Source organism: Miscanthus floridulus, chromosome 4, assembly GCF_019320115.1.
Source record: "Miscanthus floridulus cultivar M001 chromosome 4, ASM1932011v1, whole genome shotgun sequence".
Lineage (NCBI taxonomy): Eukaryota > Viridiplantae > Streptophyta > Magnoliopsida > Poales > Poaceae > Miscanthus > Miscanthus floridulus.
The window spans coordinates 35,028,177-35,045,672 of record NC_089583.1 but is presented as its reverse complement, the minus strand read 5'-3'; the positions used below and the strand labels follow the sequence as shown (position 1 = coordinate 35,045,672).

The following is a 17,496-nucleotide window of genomic DNA, read 5'->3' as shown; positions in this document are numbered from 1 at the left end:
GCCTGCCCAAGATGCAGGGCGAAGGCCCTGCCGGTTGTCCCTACATGACATTACTCAACAATTCTGTTATCGTTAGCTCACACTCTGTTAGCCTCCGCTACTCACATATCCGTGCCCCAACATATCTGTTCTTACATTTACACAAGGGACCGGGGCTTGTTCACTTCCAATTGATTGCATTGATTACTAATATATGATTTTTCGTCCATAGATGGATCATTGATGACAAATATATATTTTTCATCCACATATGCTTGTTTCGTTTTTGTTTACTTTGTGATGTCATCATGAATGATGAACAAGATATCATTCCACGATCCCAAAGTATGACATGGACATGGATTTAGTGTCTCCATATATATAACGGCGTGGCTAGCATCATGCTACACTTGTCGCCGCCTACCTCGATTGTCCCACTTTGCGGCTGCAACTGTGCGCACGCCCGCCCGCCCCCACATAGTGCTGCATGTACACACGCAAGCCCGTGCCTACTCCTACACGTTTCACTTCATTCTGTTCTGCGCACCCGTGCATGTAGGTGGGGACCACCCGCGCCCGTGCCCCTGCATGCTACTATAACCCTCGTTTCGCTTCTATGCTGCGCGCCCGTGGACATGCATGCAGGTGGGGATCAGAACTACATTTGCAACACCAGATCTACTTTTGCAACATGTAGATGAAACACAAGCGACATTCAGATGAAAAATATGAAACATACATCTAAAACGCATGAAACATACTGTGCCTACTAATGAAAACACTTGCAACATAAAGCACTTGCTGCAACATATGTCTGAACAGGTGAAACATTTGAAACATGCGGTTGCAACATGTGTATAGCCACTGCAACATATGCAACATCTAGATAAAACACTTGCAACATACGTTTGAAATAGATGAAACACAATTGCAACATACGTATATAGCCATTGCAACATATGAAACATATAGATAAAATACTTACAACATACGTCTGAAACAGATGAAACATTTGAAGTATACACTTGCAACACTGGTGTATAGCCAATGCAACGTATGCAATATTAAGATGAAATACATGCAACACCAGATGAAACATACATCCGAAACACATGAAAACATACGAAGCTCAATGCCAGAGTGATAGAAAAATTTAGGCCAACACTCAATAGCCACCGGTCAACCGTCACGGAAGCAGCAAACGACGCATGTAGATGTCGACCCGCGCTCCTCTCACAAACATGCAAGCAGTCTGGCCGGCCCTGCAACTGGCTAATCCGGTCAGCCAAAGCAGCAACGCTGCAGGCAACATGCGACAGGGGCAGCTTGGTCTAGGCGCAGACAACACAAGAGAGAAAAGAGCAGGACGACAAGCAGCAGCAGCCCTAGGCGCTAGGCAGCAGAGGACATGCGTGACAGAGAGGCCTACGACCCTGGGCGCGTGCGGCTAGGGGCCTAGCCGGATGGTCCAGCCAGCAATAGACGCAGCAGGGAGCCTCTCTCCATGGTCACACACACACATGCACGGTTCCCCAAGCGCCGCATGGGCACGTGCTGCTAGAGGCCTGGCTGGCTGGTCCAACCAGCAACAGGCGCAGCAGGGAGCCTCTCTCTGTGGTCACGCAACATGCATGATTCCCCAAGTGCCACATGCACCCTAAACTACACCCCGAACAAGTGGCCGCACACGCTCCCATGTGTTGCCCCGCAGAAAAGGGCAAGTGTGGGCCTGCCTAACTGTAACTACACAACCCCTCTTTTTTTTTGGGCGTCACGTGCTCGGGGTCGGTCTGTTCGTTCATCCGGATGCCCTGAACCAAGCATTACCGTATATATAACACAACCGAGGACACCTATTAGGGATGCAAGTCAGCTTACCAGCAAACCCACAAATAACATGATTTTTGCAGGTTACCTGTGGTTACACGCAAAATTAAACCTATTTACGGTTCTGTGAACAAACCTGCTTGCGTCCGTAACACCTATAATTGGATACAAATACCTCCTGTAGCCTGTAGGATAATCCTATCTAATTTTACTAGAGAACTAAGGATTCCATAAGAACACCATACATGTCATGTCACCGAAAGTTCCTAAATCATGTGGATTTCTTTTATTCAGATTTTCACTTAAGGAATCCCAGCCCAAGTGACCACTTCGCAAGGCAGAACAATTGGAAGAAAGCTTCCAATTACTAATACAACTAAGCAGAAGTTATTATAATTTAAAGGGAAAAAGGAGTACAATTTAAAGGGCAGGGAAGGAATTAACAAAATTCATAAACATGATATCTATAGAACTACAGAAGCACAAATACAATGTTCAGGCATGTTGCAACCATAATCTGTAATCGTGCACAGGGAATACAACTACCTTTTTAACCAGAGCAACAAAAAGATATGACCCTAGTAACTATTCAAGTGATGTAAACACCTCAACGACGATCAGGTTTCAAGTGATTATGGATATATGAGGAAGCCATAGGGTCGTGCCATGCGAACATAATTTGTTCCTAACATATCTTAATGTTTTTTAGATAATGGAATAAACACTATATCAAAATGTTTAACTGAGCCTTATTCCAAGGCAAAGCATAACATGTTTCATTTCTGTCGTTCCAGAACAATACAATTCAAAATGTCCCAGATTCCATAATGTTGCTATGATACAAGACGTTCCTAACATCCTGATGGTCATCTGTGCAAAACACAACCGTGACCTATTTACTGACAAATATATCTCATTTTGTCTATGAATGTAAGGTTTGCACACGGTGGGTGAAATTACTTAGAATTTCCTTCTAACTTGCGGATACATTTGCACGTAGGAATGGACTGAACAATTTCATTGGTCCAAAACAGCACCATCCAATCTGTGATCGTCTCACCGACTATCTTTGTGCATAGCGATCAACTAGTGCCTTTGCTGCCTCTGGGGCGAAGAATTTTGCCTGTATGGAAGGTTAAGGCATACATTACAAATTCAGATCAAAGACATTGATCACTCCATTTTATCTTCACCTCAGTTTACTTCTACATTGTATAGCCTCTTTGGATGAGGTGGAATGCTTTAAAAAAAATTAGGATTTAGTTCAAATTGAAATCAAGTCCTATAAGTTTGTATTAAAGATAGAGTTCTATACATGACTTGTAACTGTACCTATGTTGTACTCCAAGCTGTTTTCAGCCATATATATATACAAGCTCAGAAGGGCGGGCCTGGTGCAAGCGGTAGAGTCTTACCGTCTGTGACCGGAAGGTCCCGGGTTCGAAGTCGCGGTCTCCTCGTATTGCACAGGCGAGGGTAAGGCTTGCCACTAACACCCTTCCCCAGACCCCGCATAGAGCGGGAGCTCTCTGCACTGGGTACGCCCTTTATATATATATATATATATATATATATATATATATATATATATATATATATATATAGGGAGAGGCTATTCAGTAGCCAGCTACAGAATAAGTTATTCTGTAGCCACCTCCATTTACCATAATTTTATATACTAATTTATGATAATTTCAATATATATTTACTATAGTTGGGTTACTATAACACACAGGAATATTTACCATAACGTTATAGTAAACCACTTAGTAAGGAGTTACTATAATCTCATAAATTAACATAGTAATTATCGTAACTCAAGGTGGCTACAGAATAAGTTATTTTGTAGCCAGCTATAGAGTAGTAGTTCTATATATATATATATATATATATATATATATATATATATATATACAAGCTCACCGAACCCTCATAATGGGTGTGTGTGTTTCCTGATTTTTCTACATGGTATCCAAGTCTGGGTTTTTATATCTAACACACTTCTCTTGTGCTGCCCTAATCATGCCAGACCCCTTACCGTACATCAGCGCCATGGCACGGACTCCCCCACTGCGCATTCACACCCATCACTACTACACAAATCATTTTGCGAGATACAGCCCTCAGATTAACAGAGGCGGGCGATATGGGCTGCTGCCTCCATTCAGGCAAAATATGATTCCATTCGTACTTGGTCGTTTCACAATTTCTCCAATATCACTATGGCACAGGCCTTGGCTGATTTACTTGCAGAAGAAACACGTCTCCAGTCTATGTATGCTTCTTCTGTATCTGTGCCTCATAGTGTTTTGGCAGCCTTGCAGCAAACCAGTGCACCAAAATGCACCACCTTAGAGCCTTGCAAGCACTGTGGCAGGACTGGTCATCCTCTAGAGAATTGTTTTGCTCTGTTAGTCGCTGAATTCTTACTCTTGGTAATAGCAGAATTCTTATTCTCATCGAGAGAGGATGACACTAGGAGTTGGGGCAATTTTCTGGTTTATTTCCAAATGCCATGCCAACCTAAGGGGTTGGGGATACATATTTATAGGCTGCTTGCTAACCAAGCATATGCCAAGATGCTAGTCTAAGATGCTAAGATACTAAGATACTGTCCTAGATGCTAAGATGTTGTCCTTGTGGCAGCAACAGCCAGCAGCCCCACAAAGACCAGACCAGCCAGACTTATCCATCATTCTCCCCCTAAGTCTTGTGCGTCGTCTTGTGGGAAAGTTGAACCATCCTGGTCCTCGAGCAGAGCTCAAGGAACTTGATCCTCCCAAGGGGCTTGGTGAGCAGATCCACAAGCTGGTCCTTGGTGTTGATGTAGCTCGCATTAATGCTCTCTTCCTCCAAACAGCCTCGGATGAAGTGGTACCTCACCCGGATGTGCTTACTGCGTTCATGGAAAACGGGGTTCTTTGCCAGGGCCAGAGCGGACTTGCTGTCCACCCTGAGCTCCACCGCTCTAGTGTCTCTGCCGAGGAGATCACCAAGCAGTCGAGCGAGCCAGAGCGCCTGAGTCGAAGCGGTGGAGGCCGCTATGTACTCGGCCTCGGAGCTGGATAGGGCCACCACCTGTTGCTTGACCAACTGCCAGCTAACGAGGCACTTGCCGAGGAAGAAGAGGATCCCGCTCGTGCTCTTGCTGGTGTCGATGTCGCCGGCGTGGTCGCTGTCACTGTACCCGACGAAGTGTGCCGCCCTAGGGCACCTAGGGTAGTAGAGGCCGTGATCGAGTGTCCCCGCAACATAGCGGATGATCCTCTTCACATCCTGCTGGTGCTCCGTCGTCGGTCGCTGCATGAACTGACTAACGTAGCCGACGGAGAATGCCAAGTCCGACCGTGTGTGGGCAAGGTAGCGAAGGCTCCCCACAAGACGCCGGTACTGCGTAGCGTCCACCTCCTCCGTCGTGCTGTCGCGGCTCAGCTTCAGCCTCTCTTCCATCGGAGTGAGAGCTGGGTTGCAGTCAGTGAGCCCAGCTAGCTCAACGACGCACTTAGCGTAGGCGGTCTGTCGAAGCGTGATCCCGGAGTCATCCTGGTGCACCTCGATTCTCAAGTAGAAGGAGAGAGGCCCCAGGTCACTCGTCTGGAAGGTGGCCTTCATCTCTTCCTTGAATGCCGCCACCTCCGCATCCTTGGTGCTGGTGATCACCAAGTCGTCGACGTAGACACCCACCAGCAGAGCATTTCCTCCACTGCCCCGTCGGTAGATGGCCGCCTCGTGCGGGCTTTGTTTCGAAGCCCATCCCCTTTAGCGTGGAATCCAACTTGGCATTCCACGCCCTCGGTGCCTGCCGCAAGCCATAGAGGGCCTTGGACAGGCGGAGCACCTTGCCCTCCTTGCCGGGGATCGCAAATCCCGACGGCTGGTGCACGTAGACCTCCTCCTTTAAGTCGCCGTTAAGGAACGCCGACTTGACGTCCATGTGATGAACACGCCAGCCCTCCTGGGCTGCTAGCGCAAGGAGTCGCACGGACTCCATCCGTGCCACGGGAGCAAAGGCGTCGTCAAAGTCGACCCCTCCTGCTGCACGAAACCTCGTGCCACCAAGCGAGCCTTGTGCTTGACGATGGCGCCGGCTTCATCCCTCTTCAGCTTGTACACCCACTTAAGGGTGATCGCGCGGTGACCACGAGGAAGGTCAGCAAGCTCCCAGGTGCGGTTCTTCTCATCCGCATCCATCTCCAATTGCATTGCGGCGTGCCATGCCGCGTGTCTCTCGGCCTCTACAAACGACCGAGGCTCACCGTGGTGGAGCCGGCGAAGGACTCATCGCAGTCGAGGTCCTGGCTGGAGAGTGTGGTGCTGTCGGAGTAACAGGCACCGGGGTCGGTGGAGGCTCGGGGACTGGGGTAGACGCGCTCGCCGAAGAAGAGCTGCCTACTCCCCCAGCTCCCTCGAAATGGACGTACTCGACAGTGAAGTCGTCGTACGTCGGAGCCGAGCCGTCGTCCATCGCTCTGTCCCACGCCCATCCTCGCCCTTCGTCGAACACAACGTCGCGCGCCGTGCGCACACACTGTGTCTTCGGGTCGAGGATGCGGTAGGCCTTCGAGCCCTCCACGTAGCCGATGAACACTCCCGGAGTGCTCCTGTCGTCGAGCTTGCTGATGTGGCCAAGCTCCTTGACGAACGCGAGGCAGCCGAAGACCCGCAAGTGGGAGACCACCGGCTTGCGCCCATGCCAAGCCTCGTACGGTGTCCTGCCATCGAGTGCCTTGGTAGGCGAGTGGTTGAGGATGTAGATGGTCAACACCACCGCCTCTCCCCAAAAGACAGCCGGCATCCCCTTCTGCTTGAGAAGGGCCCGAGCCATCCCCACAACCGTCTGGTTGCGCCGCTCGACGACGCCGTTCTGCTATGGGCTGTACGACACAGAGTAGTGGCGCTGAATGCCCTCATCAGCGCAGTACGACGCGAATTCAGCCGCCGTGAATTCGCCGCCGTTGTCGGTGCGCAGGCACGCGCAGCTTGCGGCCGCACTCCGCCTCCACAGCAGCCTGCGAGCGCCTGATGGCGTCCGCAGCCTCTCTCTTGCTGCCGAGGACCATCACCCACATGTAGCGGGAGAGGTCGTCGACAAGCAGCAGGAAGTAGCGTTGTCCTCCCGATGTGGCCGGTGTCACCGGGCCACACAAGTCCCCGTGCACCAGCTCGAGCCTCTCCTTGGCTCGAAAGCTCGCCCGCTGGGGAAAGGGGAGTCGCCTCTGCTTCGTCAACACACAGACATCGCAGAGCTGCTCCACATGGTCGAGGCACGGCAGGCCTCGCACCATCTCCGTGGCACTGAGCCGCTTCAGGGCCTCGAAGTGAAGGTGCCCGAAGCGCTTGTGCCACTGCCACGCCTCGTCATCCCGACGAGCAGCGAGACAGAGGGGTTGTGCCACCTGCACGTTAAGGACGTAGAGTCGATTTGCGCTTCTGGATACCTTGGCAAGAAGGCGGCGACGACGATCCCAAATCCTCATGACTCCATCCTCAACCACCACGCGCGAACCGTTCTCATCCAGCTGTCCCAAGCTGATGATGGAGTTCCTCAACGCGGGGATGTAGTAGACTCCGGTGAGCAGCCTGTGCTCACCAGACACGGCGGTGAAGATGACGGAGCCGACGCCCTTGATCTCCACGCCAGAGGCATCCCCAAACTTGACGGAGCCTCGGACGCTAGAGTCAAGCTCGGTGAAGAACTCCCGTCGACCGGTCATGTGATGGGTGGCGCCAGTGTCGAGGCACCACCCGTCAGTCTTGTCGTTGCCAGAGCCGTCGCCGAGGAGGGCGTGTGCTTTTGGCTCGTCAAGGTGAAGGAGAGCCGCTGCGGCCGGTGTCCGCTGGAGGTAGCTCGATGCTTGCATGTGCCATGAATAGAGCTGGCTCCTCCGCCTGTGCGACGTGGGCCTGGCCGCATCGTGGCTGTCGACAGTCCTTGGCCCAATGGCCAAGCTGGCCGCAGTTGCGGCAGGCGTCGTCTCGTGCCGGCTTGTGCTTGCTGGCGGCGCCGCCCTGGGCGCCTCTGCGGGCATCACCCTCAGCACGTCCTCGCGCCTCGGCCTGGGCATCTCTACGCGCCTTTGCGCGGCTTGCCACGCTTGCGACTGCCAGTCGCGGAAGAAGGCACCCCCTTCTTCCGGTCACCTTGGCAGGCATCCCACTGCTCCCGAGTGAGGAGCTTCCCGCCAGTGGTGATGGGCCCCGAGAGACTGTGGCTCATCGCTGTCGACGACCTTGAGACGACCTATCGCCTCCTCGATCGACATCGTGGAGAGATTCAGCAGGGACTCGATCGAGCGAGCCATTTGCTTGTACTTCTTGGGGACGCAGCGGAAGAGCTTTTCGACAGCTCTCTCCTCGCCGTAGGTGTCATCGCTAAACTGCACCATCTTCTGCAACAGAGTGTTGAGACGGAGAGCAAAGTCATCAACGTCCTCACCTAGCTTGAAGGCTAGGTTCTCCCACTCCTTGCGAAGTGCCTGCAGTGTGGACTTGCGGGCGCGGTCGCTGCCGATGCGTGCCGTAGCGATGGCGTCCCAAGCCTCCTTGGCAGTCCGCTTGTTGGTAAGCGAGAACTGCATCTCAGATGAGACTGCAGCGATGAGGGCATCCAGCGCCCGTCGATCCTGGACGTAGTCGACTGTCGCCGTGCCGGACTGCCCCCACATGTGCCGCACCTGGAGCTTTAGCCTCATCACCGTAGCCCATTCGACGTAGTTGGTCTTAGTGAGGGTAGGCTACCCACTGTCGGGGCCGACGTCCCTGACGATAGCCTGGAGCCTGTGGTAACCACGGTACCGATCCGGAGAGAGAGCCACGCTGTCTGTGAAGGCCGCGCTCTCCATCGGCCCGTCCACCACCGTTGCCGTGCGCACCTCCTCCAGAAGCGCCACCGCCGTGCGCGCCTCCTCCAGGAGCGCCGCCGCCGTGCGCGCCTCCTCTAGGAGCGCCACCGCCGTGCGCGCCTCCTCTAGGAGCGCCGCCGACGCGTCCACGCCTGTCTGGGCTGCCGCCGCGCTCGTGGGCGTGCGCGGCTGCCCAATGCGCCGCCCGCGCTCGTCCTGCCTCCCTCCCCAGCAGCTCGAGGTCCGCGTCGGCGTTGTCGTCAGCAAAAACGGAGCTGCTGATGCTGCCGCGCAGAGCCTCGACCTCTGCTGTCGCCGCACACGCTGCATCCGCCTCCACCGCTGCTTCCGCCTCCGCTCTGGCTGCTGCCAGCCTCGACGCCCTTGCCGCCGCCGCAGCGGTCTCTGCCGCCGCTCGCTCGCGTTCCTCTGCCGCGGCAAGTTTGGCCTCCTGCTAACGTCGCGTGCTCAAGGCGACCGAGCACTGAGACTACCCTGCGGACATGACGCGCTACCGGGGGAGCTGCTGCGTGGGGAGAGGGCTGCTTGCGCAGAGGGAGAGAAGTGAGCAGGAGCGGCCGGAGCTACTGCTGCTCTTAGCTGGGGCTGTTGCGAGGCTGGGAAAGAAGATGAGTAGGAGATGCTCAGGCTACAGGATAATACGGCTCTGATACCACTTGTTAGTCGCTGAATTCTTACTCTTGGTAGTAGCAGAATTCTTACTCTCATCGAGAGAGGATGACACTAGAAGTTGGGGCAATTTTTTGGTTTATTTCCAAATGCCATGCCAACCTAAAGGGTTGGGAATACATATTTATAGGCTGCTTGCCAGCCAAACATATGCTAAGATACTAGTCTAAGATGCTAGTCTAAGATGCTAAGATGCTGTTCTTGTGGCAGCAACAGCCAGCAACCCCACAGACCAGACCAACCAGACTTATCCATCATGCTCAACATCCAGCGAGATTGGCTGAGTATCATGCACGTGATGCTTGTGGTCGTGGTACTAGCTCCACTCCAAGAGGTTCAGTTTCTATTGCTGCAGCCTCACCTGTCAGTGCTCCCTCAACGTCTTGGGTTCTTGATTCAGGAACTTCCTTCCATGTGACATCTGATCAGTCCCACTTGGTCTCTTGCAAACCAGTCACGGATGGTGCTTCTATTAAGACTATTGATGGTACATCTTGTCACATCACTCATCAGGGTTCTCTTTGCAATTCTCATTGGTTAAACATGAATCTTCTCTCAGTAGGCCAAGTTACTAATCACAATTGTTTTGTCAGATTTGATGACTCATCTTGTTTCATTCAGGATCGTTGAAGCGGGACTAGGATTGGGACCGGCCATCCTCATAAAGGTGCTCCTAGCCTCTACGTTTTGGACACCTTGCGTCTTCCTTCTTCTGCCACATCCACATCACGTGTGACCTCTAATACATCTTCATCCACCTCGTCCTTCGCCAAGTTGCATCACCGTCTTGGTGACTTATGTGGATCCCATTTGTCAACATTAATAAATAAAGGTTGCCTAGGTCATACATTTGTCTAAGTCTAGCTTCCATTGTAAAGGTTGCAAGCTTGGAAAGCAAATACAACTTCCATATTCCTCTAGTGTTTCTCATTCTGCAAGACCTTTTGATCTTATTCATTCAGATATATGAGGTCCTGCACCTTTTGCTACAAAGGGTGGTTACAAATATTATGTTATTTTCATTGATGATCATTCCCGTTATACTTGGATTTATTCCATGAAACATCGATCTCAATTATGTTCTATTTACAAGTCTTTTGCACGCATGGTTCACACTCAGTTCTCTACTCCTATCAGAGTCTTTCGCTCTGACTCTGGTGGTGAGTATTTATCTAATATATTTCATCAGTTTTTTACCTCTGATGTCAGAGTCCTTTCCCGTGGGGCCGGCTAGGGACGGCTAGGGTAGGGGGCAGCGGTGCAGGGTGAGGGAGGCGGCAGCTGTAGAGAGGCAGGGAGAAGACCGAGGCTTAGAAGGGAGAGGAGGGGATAGAAGGCCTTAGGCCAATTCCTTGCTTACCCTTGAACGGTTGCATAGCCCCTCTATTTATAGTCCTGGGAGACTTCGCCCCTAAGCAATCTAAACTTATCCTCCAAGGAACCAGGAGAAGAGTCTTTATAGATTTGGACTTCTTTACAAGCAAGCGGATCCTATTTCCTAAATAAACCCGATCTATTTTTATTCTAGACTTTCCTTTTATTTTTTATCCTCCCGGATATTTAGAAGTCGGTGGTGTGGCGGGAGGCCGTTCCTCCGCTGGTCATGCCCCCCTCCTAGTGGCACGGTCGTCCAAGGCCTGGCCGGCCTGGGCCCATAATCAGGCGTGTGACATCTCTCACTGCTTCTCCAGGCAGCACGTCCTCGCGCTGAGGCAAGGCCCAAGGGTTGACGCCATTCGGTGGAAGAGGTTGGGCCGGTGATATCGCCTCCACCCGAACCAATAGGCTACCGCGGACGGGGTCAGCCCTGATCATGTTGTCGCGGGTGCGGTCGATGACGAACTCGAAGCAGTACAGGAGGTTGCCGATGTAGCCGTAGAAGTAGTAGTTGTATGGTCCTAGACCACCCAAGCAGCTTGGCGGGCGGCCATGAGCATAGGCCGATGGATGTTGGCGTCGAGATAGACCTGTTGTATTGTCCTTGGCTGCGGTTGTGGAGTTGGTGCCGTGCTTGGTGGCCGAGGCGGTTCCATCCGAAGACCCCTTAGATGCATCTGTAGGAGCAAAATTGGGGCTGATTTCGGTGTAGAGCCTGCTGATTGTTGGCGTTGTTTGTGGTGCTCCTCCTTTGGGCGCGGTTGGCACCGTTGGTGTGATCGTCTCCGGTTGAATTGGATTTGATGGAGGATTCTGGTGGCGCTTGTCAAGGAACTTGTTCATCTCCTCGAAAAAGCGATCGGTGATTTTGCGGACGTCGTTGCAGATTTTCTCCATCGTCGTTGATCAGAGCTTGACCCGTAGGATTGATCTGGTTTCTAGATACCAGGTGTCAGAGTCCTTTCCCGTGGGGCTGGCTAGGGATGGCTAGGGTAGGGGGTGGCGATGTAGGGTGAGGGCGGCGGCGGCTGTAGAGAGGCAAGGGAGAAGAACAAGGTTTAGAAGGGAGAGGAGGCGATAAAAGGCCTTAGGCCAATTCGTTGCTTACCCTTGAACGGTGGCATAGCCCCTCTATTTATAGTCCTGGGAGACTTCGCCCCTAAGCAATCTAAACTTATCCTCCAAGGAACTAGGAGAAGAGTCTTTATAGATTTGGACTTCTTCTTTACAAGCAAGCCGATCCTATTTCCTAAATAAACCAGATCTATTTTTTATTCTAGACTTTCCTATTATTTTTTATCCTCTCGGATATTTGGAAGTCGGCGGCGCGGCGGGAGGCCACCCCTCCGCTGGTCGCGCCCCCCTTCTAGTGGCGCGGTCATCCAAGGCCTAGCTAGACTGGGCCATGTCCTGGGCCCGTAATCAGGCGTGTGACATCTGAGGATACTCTTGCTCAGCTCTCTTGTCCCGGCGCACATGCTAAGAATGGTATTGCTAAACGCAAACACCGCCATCTCATAGAAACTTCTAGAACACTTCTAATTTCCTCGTTTGTTCCTTCTCATTTTTGGGGAGAAGCTGTTTCTACACGTGTCTACCTCATCAATTGTACCTATCTTTGTACTCCAAGCCATTCCCAGCCATATATTTACAGGGTCGGTCACCCAACACTAGAGGATGTGGTGTTTTCCTATTTGTCCTACGGTTTGGATCTAGATCACATCCAAACATTCTTTGATGGCATAGGAAGGCATAGTTGGCACATGGCCATGCAGCAGTAGGACCATAACCGAACATGCTGACCCCTATTCCTGGTATCTATATCATTTTTTCTCTACTAGCAAGATATGAAATAACTACACTAGTATTTGTCAAGAATTTTCAATGCCATTAGCAAAAAGAGAAAATACTACCTGAATAAACATTCTTTCTGCATCACCTGCTTTACCATTTTCCTTTAATATGATTCCCTAAAATTGGATAACAATACAATTATGATTGCTGCTTGGTAGAAGAAATTAACTGCTATAAGTATGGTCTTTGTTTGGCATTACTTCGTAATAGAAACAACATAATCCATTAAGACAATAGTACTGCAAAAACTAAAGTAATGGAAGCCAAGAGCTACTCATGGTTTGCATTAGATTATATATATATATATTACCTCCAACTCCAAATGTAGGCCGTTATAGGATTATAGCTTATCAAACTTCTTTAACTTGGCTCATGAATATGTGAAAAGTTACATAGATTGACAACAGATGGCTGACGTTACTAAGATTGTAGATTCATGATAGCAAATACTTTCTTGATATATAACTTTCACTATTTGAAATGGTATATTTTTACAAAAAAACAGTCAAGTGTCGCATTGGAGCTGTGCCGCTGTCCTAAACGACTTACATTTGGAATCAGAGGTAATACTCACTGTTCAGTATGCTAAAACTGGTTATATCTGATTGGCATCTCAAATCTGTTGGAACAATTAAGACCACTTCTGACTTCAACCTTTACTTTGTGCTAAAAAGATTAACTGACTCTATGTATAGCACCAAAAAGAAGAGAAATTCATAAGTACCTTAGCTAAGTAACCACGGAAGTCTTCAGGATGTTCAGTTATTAGTGTATCGTAGACGGAAATAGCATCACTGATATGGCCCCAATCAGAATAAGCCTTCCCTAAAAGCAGGTCAACCTGTGATAGAATTTGAAAAGAATATTGTACATAAACAAGTTAAGTTCTCCTATCGACATCAATTACACAGACCAAACTGAAGTCACAAGAATTATACAGAAAATAAGCAACTGACCATGTGTCCTTAGTATCTATACAACATTGTGAAAAAACTACAAATCAATTTGCCTAAACTTCCCATTATTTTTTTGAAATAAAAGGGCAGGAGTTTTGCCATTCAATTAAGGAAGAAAGGATAGTTAATTCAGTGTACAAGGAGCACTACAGTTGCACGCAGGCTACCCACAACAGAGCACATACATAAAACCCCCATTAGAGTCAAAACCTATGTTGTCATGCATGAGTTCAGTTATCTATTCCAATACACAAAAGATTGCGTTTTTACAAAAGAACAGGTAATAAGAGCAGACCCCATGATACCACAAGGTACTTACTTGGATCGGGTCAATATCTTGAGGCTTCTGGCGATCATTGTCATTTGCAGCCGCCAAATCCACTAGTCCTGTTTGACTCTTTTCATTCAACTTTTGACGGCATAACAGAATTATATCAACTGCCTTCAGAAAATTGAGCATGCATTAATTCATCAAAATCGGCATGTTTTTTTTTTGTCTGAATGAAGTAATCAAAAGTTCAATACTAGAATCCAAGTTGCAGAATTATAATCATTCAGTAATGGAATTTTTCTTAATAGGGAGTAAAATATGAAGAAAATGGTAACATGGAAATATTAGTGGCATGTTAGAAAGATATCTTATAAGTGTAGATCACATAGAGCATAGACAACATTCATTTTACAACCCTCAAATATTAGGACCAAGCACTGTGCACCTAATTGAACCCAGTTTTCATACTAAGAGCATATCCAATAGTTTTGTAAAAATCACTTGTTAAACCAATGATTGTACCAAGTAAACAAAATAAGTAGGTAGCTCGATTGCCTTTCTCCAATAGTTTGCAATATTTGGTTGCTAAACTGGGCCCACCACAAGGATTTCCCCGTGCGCTGGTGGCGACCCCAGCCTAGGCTACTGCAGCTCCCCAGCTGGCCACTGGCAGCTCCTGGCCAGCCACAGCCAGGGTCAGCAAAGAAAACCATGTGGCCAGCCACAGCTGGCTCCCTATCTGATCAGTCCCAGCTGGTTGCTTGCAAGCCGGTCCTTGATGGTGCTTCTATTCATACAGCTGATGGTACATCTTGTCATATCACTCATCAAGGTTCACTTTGCAATAGTCATTTTTCTGTACCCAATGTTTCTTTTGTACCTCAGTTGTCTATGAATCTTCTATCGGTTGGTCAAGTTACCGACCAGAATTGCTTCGTTGGTTTTAATGACTCATCTTGTTTTATTCAGGACCATCGCAGCGGGAAAGTGATTGGGACTGACCATCGCCGTAAAGGTGCTTCTAGCCTCTACGTTCTGGACACCCTACGTCTTCCTTCGTCCGTTGCATCTACAACTCATGTCTCATCCACTGCATCGTCTTCAGCCTCTTCCTTCGCCAAGTGGCATCATTGTCTTGGTCATCTTTATGGATCTCGTTTGTCCTCCATGATAAATAAAGGTTATTTAGGTCATACATCTATTGAGTCTAGCTTTCATTGTAAGGGTTGTAAGCTTGGCAAACAAATACAACATCCTTATCCTTCTAGTGTTTCTCATTCTGCTAGACCTTTTGATCTTATTCATTCTGATGAATGGGGTCCTGCACCTTTTGCTACAAAAGGTGGCCACAAATATTATGTCATTTTTATTGATGATTATTCTCGCTATATATGGATTTATTTCATGAAACACCGTTCGCAATTGTATTCCATTTATCAGTCTTTTGTTCGAATGGTTCACACACAATTTTCTACTCCCATTAAAGTTCTTCGTTCTGACTCTGGGGGAGAATATTTGTCTGCTGCCTTTCGCCAATTTCTGTTGTCTGAGGGTACACTTGCACAACTCTCTTGTCCAGGTGCTCATGCTCAGAATGGTGTTGCTGAACGAAAACATCGCCATCTCATTGAGACAGCTCGCACACTTCTGATTTCATCTTTTGTCCCTTTGCATTTTTGGGGTGAAGCTGTTTCCACTACTGTCTATCTCATCAATAGGCAACCTTCATCCAAATTGTCTGATCAATGTCTTGGTGAAGTACTTTATGGTACTCCTCTTAGCTATGATCATCTCCGAGTTTTTTGATGCACTTGCTATGTTTTGCTTGCACCTCGTGAGCGCACAAAATTGACTGCACAATCTATTGAATGTGTTTTTCTAGGGTATAGTCCTGAGCATAAAGGTTATCGATGTTATGACCCTTCTTCTCGTCGCATACGTATCTCTCGTGATGTTACCTTTGATGAGGATCGTCCCTTCTTTTATAACCCTTCCACCAAGCCTTCATATTCTCCCACAGAGTCCACCTCCTTTTTGAGTCTTCCTCCAATTTCATCCAGTGATGATGCCTCTGCACCATCTGATCCTCCTATTTCCATCACACCACCTATACCTCCTCCTACAACATCCTTGCCTCCATCTCATTCTTTTTCAAAACCACCTATTACACATGTCTTCAGCCATCGTCCTAGAAATCCCTCCCAGCTTTCGTCTAGTTCTACCACCTTGGCCAGTCCTGATGAGCCTGCTGCTCCTATACCTCCTCCTACAACATCCTTGCCTCCATCTCATTCTTTTTCAAAACCACCTATTACACATGTCTTCAGCTGTCGTCCTAGAAATCCCTCCCAGCTTTCGTCTAGTTCTACCACCTTGGCCAGTCCCGATGAGCCTGCTGCTGACGCTTCTAATAATAAATATTGATGATTCACATGCTGATGAGTTACAGGTTGCTCCACGATATAATCTTCGAGACCACAGTACCATTCATCCTGTAGAGAAGTATGGTTTTCCCCATGTGCATGCTGTTGTTGATGAGCAACCCAATCTTCAGGAAGCTTCTCGTATTCCAGAATAGCAGCTAGCTATGTCTGAGGAACTTGCTGCCCTTGATCGTCAAGACACTTGGGATCTTGTTCCATTGCCATCGCACACGGTACCTATTACATGCAAGTGGGTATTCAAAGTTAAGACCAAGTCAGATGGCTCTATAGAGAGATATAAGGCCCGTCTTGTTGCCAGAGGTTTTCAGCACCTGTTGCTCATATGACAACGGTTCGTACATTAATTGCAGTGGCTGCTTCTTCTTCTTGACCTATATCTCAAATGGATGTCAAGAATGCTTTTCTTCACGGTGATTTCACTGAAGAAGTTTATATGCAACCGCCCCCGGGTGTTGCCGCTCCTCCAGGATATGTCTGTCGTCTTCGCCGTGCTTTATATGGCCTTAAACCGGCTCCTCGTGCTTGGCATGAGCGTTTTGTCTCAGTGATACGGGCTGCTAGTTTTTCACCTAGTGATCATGATCCGGCTTTATTTGTTCATTTGTCACCACGTGGTCGTACGTTGCTTCTTCTATATGTTGATGATATGCTGATTACGGGTGATGATGAGGATCACATTTCCCATGTGAAGCAACAGCTCAGTGCTGAATTTCAGATGTCTAATTTGGGTCCTCTCAGTTATTTCTTAGGCATTGAGGTCAAGCAATCTACAAAGGGATACCATATTTCTCAGTCTAAGTACATACAAGATCTTATTGCTCGTTCAGGCATCACTGATAATCGAATTGCTGCCACACCTATGGATCTTCACTTGCAGCTTCATCCCACTGATGGGGTACTTCTTGAGGATCCTTCTCGATATCGACATATTATGGGCAGCCTTGTTTACCTCACTGTCACTAGGCCTGATATTGCGCATGCGGTCCATATTTTGAGTCAGTTTGTTTGTGCCCCAACTTCTGTTCATTTTGGACATTTAATTCGCGTGCTACGCTACTTACGGGGGACATCATCTCAAAGTTTATTCTATGCGCATGATAGTCCGCTTCAGCTTCATGCTTACTCGGACTCCACTTGGGCGAGTGACCCAACAGATCGATGTTCCATCACTGGATATTGCATTCTTCTTGGCTCTTCTCCTATTGCATGGAAGTCCAAGAAGCAAGTAGTTGTATCTCGCTCTAGTATGGAAGCCG

At 48.9% G+C, this 17,496-nt stretch overlaps 1 protein-coding gene across 1 annotated transcript in view; it reads right to left on the bottom strand.

Annotated features, from left to right (window-relative positions):
* Nucleotides 1-2,538: 2,538 nt before the first annotated feature.
* Nucleotides 2,539-17,496, bottom strand: part of LOC136551298 (protein SLOW GREEN 1, chloroplastic-like) — a 39,691-nt gene continuing 24,733 nt past the window's right edge. Inside the window, exons 13-16 of the mRNA XM_066542868.1 lie at nucleotides 13,845-13,967; nucleotides 13,294-13,410; nucleotides 12,629-12,685; nucleotides 2,539-2,929 (exon numbers count right to left, since the gene is read on the bottom strand). Of these exons, the coding sequence (XP_066398965.1) occupies nucleotides 2,870-2,929; nucleotides 12,629-12,685; nucleotides 13,294-13,410; nucleotides 13,845-13,967 (357 nt within the window). The 3' untranslated portion in view covers nucleotides 2,539-2,869. The remainder of the gene's footprint in view (nucleotides 2,930-12,628; nucleotides 12,686-13,293; nucleotides 13,411-13,844; nucleotides 13,968-17,496) is intronic.